At 40.9% G+C, this 3,393-nt stretch overlaps 1 protein-coding gene across 1 annotated transcript in view; it reads right to left on the reverse strand.

The window, feature by feature from the left end:
• LOC101858029 (rootletin) overlaps positions 1-3,393 on the reverse strand; it is a 57,023-nt gene that overhangs the window by 50,134 nt on the left and 3,496 nt on the right. Inside the window, exon 3 of the mRNA XM_005098604.3 lies at positions 2,412-2,566. Within this exon, the coding sequence (XP_005098661.1) occupies positions 2,412-2,566 (155 nt within the window). The remainder of the gene's footprint in view (positions 1-2,411; positions 2,567-3,393) is intronic.

The raw sequence follows: 3,393 nt of genomic DNA on the forward strand, positions 1-3,393 counted from the left end.
CCGCCCCCGCTAAATCTTCCGTTCTCTCGGCTTCGACCACTTGACAATGTGATTCACCTCTGTCGCCCACCTCCCAAACCAATAAATTTCGTTAAGAGATCTCCAGGCCTGTTCTCATACGGTGCCCGAGGTAGTGCGATATGGGGACCACAGAAACGGTCGCAAACATTGGCATGGCCTGGCTCGCGTCAGACACTCTCACTTCAAGCGAAATCGGTTCCACGAACAGTCAACAGTCCCACAGACACCAATAACTATCCCACTGACCCCATCAACTTTTTCCCTTGTGTCCCACCACCCACTTTTCTGAGCCTACTAATCACCACGAAGAGCGGATCCCACAAACTTTTTCGCTACATCCCACCACCCATTTTATAAATCCCACCAAGTAGGCCTATCTTATCTCAAGGAGCGGACGGGTCCCACCAACTTTTAAAAAACCATATCCACCACCTACCTCGCCGATCACGCCAGTTACATAATATAGTAGCCTATCTCGTTGAGCGGATCCCACCAGCTTTTTCGCTTGGTGCCACCATCTAGTTCGCCGATCCCACAAATTTTAAAATTATCTCGCTGTGTTCCTCAAATTCGAGTGACTGACATAATGACTATTTGTATTTTTACGCATTTTGTTACACTTCAGATTCTCCAGGGAACAAACAAAAATACATTTCCAGTTTCTCAAACGAAAATATACCAACATTAATTATATAATCGAGCACTGAATTTGTCCTCATAAAATTCTTAAAGCGTCTTTCAATCCGACCAATCTCAGGTCAAATCGTCTTAATCCCAACTAAATAAGGAGCTTCAATGTTATTGCTCATGACTTAGCATAGGCGCGATAGCAGCTAGGTTTGAGAGCAATAGGACAGTGACATTTATCACACTTAAATCTGACATTATCCTGTACATATAGCAACCTTAGAATTATAAAGGCTCTTTCAAAATGGTAAGATTATTTGGAGTCGTTATCAAGATATTCATAAGATTGCATTCGAAAAGCTAGACATGCTGTGAAACTCAAAACTTTTTTTTTTGACGTCAAATATCTCAAAACTAGGTACTGAGCAGACAGAACTTTGTAATTCTAAGGAAGCGATTTATCACACTGGAATCTGCCATCCTTCTGTACGAGCGTACTGTATGGACAAGCCTCGGTGTCTCGAGAGAAGAAGCAACGACTTTAAGCCTGTCGGTCAACAACATTCTTGCCCCCACTCCGTGTAGGCAAAGGTTCGCTGGGATTACTGTGGCATTGGATCGAACTCAAGAAATATCTTACACACACACACACACACACACAAACACAAAAGCACAAATACACACGTGCGTGCACACACACACACACACACACACACACAAAAGTACAAACACGCGCGTGCGCACACACACATATACACACACACACACTAACAAACAATACAAATGGTATATAAATAAACACATAAATCTGAATAGGTCTCCGGTGACTGTGTTTTACGTTCGCGCTCAAGTCAATACACTGTAGAAATAGTTTCCCTTCTTTTTTCATGTTCACAGAAGTTCTGGCGGTGTGATGGATGGAGTAGCACTAAATCCACCCCCTCCAAACAAAAAACAACAACAACAGCAACAAAACAAAAGTATAATTAAATAACTACGGGCAGTATAAAGCTGGATACCCCTTAAACTTTTCTTATTTTTCATTCTGCTTCAACAATAGCTCATGTTCTTTATAATATTTATTGTTAACGTTTCACACACCCATTGGCCACAGCTTAGATCGTACAGGAGGTGCGCTGCTTCGTCTTTGACGGTGTCAGGACTGACTTTAATGAGGCATAGCACCCTCATGGGAGATGGAGGGACTCAATAGAACAGCACGTGAATCGAATTATGCTTTTATCGTGCAAAACCATTATACCACAAATGCAGTTAATTCGCATTATTTCACATGTACGTAGCTATAATTAGGTTACTAAAAACTAGTTGCAATCGGGGGTAATAACTCTGATTTGAGTGTGGTAGCCTCGGGGGCCCAAGTGTTGAGTTGCAGTTCATTCAGGGTCAGCCATATTTCCCTAGGAACTGATTAGGACAATTGCAGTAACACAGAAAAGAAATGGTATATGGAGCATAGCTTACCAGAGCTGTAATCAACTACCCACCTAAAAAAAAAACCCACCACCAACAAAAAAGTAACGAAAAAGAAAAGAAATGGAGAACAGTAGTGTCTACCACAACAGTAGTCAGGAATTAGAAACCTCAGAAAATAGGTTGTATTCCTGAATAGATAGAGAGCTGGCCTATATTATAAAAGCGCATAAGTGTCATTTTATGAGAATATATCTTCAACAGACCCTGCAGACGGCAGAGAGCAACGAAGAAAAAAAAAACGAAAAAAAAAAACAGTGTTAAGAACCTACCTGGCCCTTCTTTTGAGATCCCTCAGGTAGAACTTGAGATCACCCCCTGGCTGAGAGTGTAAATCTGAATCACGCTCAGGATCCAATTCATGCATGAAGTCGAAAAACAGGCTGTTTTCTTTGTCACTTATACTGGAAACTTCCTTGTTATAATCCTGGGTTCCAAGACAAGGAAAGCGAGGGTCACATTAGTATACGATCATTTTCAATTTTCCTTTTTTAACCCCTTCACTGCCAGGCCCAACAATGACTAGAACTATTTTGTAGGGTAACAGAGCAGGTCGAGCAGGGAAGGGTTAAAAGATCGTTTACATTTGTAGTTTTTAAACAAAATTTTATGCAACGGTGCTTGAAAATAATTTAAACAAATGTTATCACAAAACACAGAGAGAATGACAGTGCTAATCCAATAACAACATTGCGAGCCGTGGTGCGACGTTTTGGGGCAGCTTTAATTAAGACACATCAATATGACCACCCACATAGAAGTCGTATTACTGTAAACCCTCTCTGACCTACACCCTACACTTCTTGGCATTCTTGGCGAATCAACACAACCCCCCCCCTCCCCCAATCTACGTGGACCCAAATCATAACAGATTAGCAATATGTTCGATGGATGGAAAAACATACGATTACATACATTATTTATATTCAAAGTGCAAACTGCATTTTGCAGGTATGTTGTAATTAATACTGCAATGTAAATCATAAGAACGGATAAGAAGGTTTCTTCCACGAGCATGTTGCCTATAATTCTTATACAGCTATGATAGACGTATTAAAATAAAGTGAAGAAAATGGCAGGAGGAGGAGGAGCAGGAAAGAAGAGGAGGAAGAGGAAAAGGAGAAGGAAGAGAAGAAGGAAGTGGAGAAGAAGAAGGAAGTGGAGAAGAAGAAGAAGAAGAAGAAGGAGAAGAAGAAAAAGAAGAAGAAGAAGAAGAAAAAGAAGAAGAAGAAGAAGAAGAAGAAGAAGAAGAAG

Source organism: Aplysia californica, unplaced genomic scaffold (assembly GCF_000002075.1).
Source record: "Aplysia californica isolate F4 #8 unplaced genomic scaffold, AplCal3.0 scaffold00187, whole genome shotgun sequence".
NCBI classification, from domain to species: Eukaryota; Metazoa; Mollusca; class Gastropoda; order Aplysiida; family Aplysiidae; genus Aplysia; species Aplysia californica.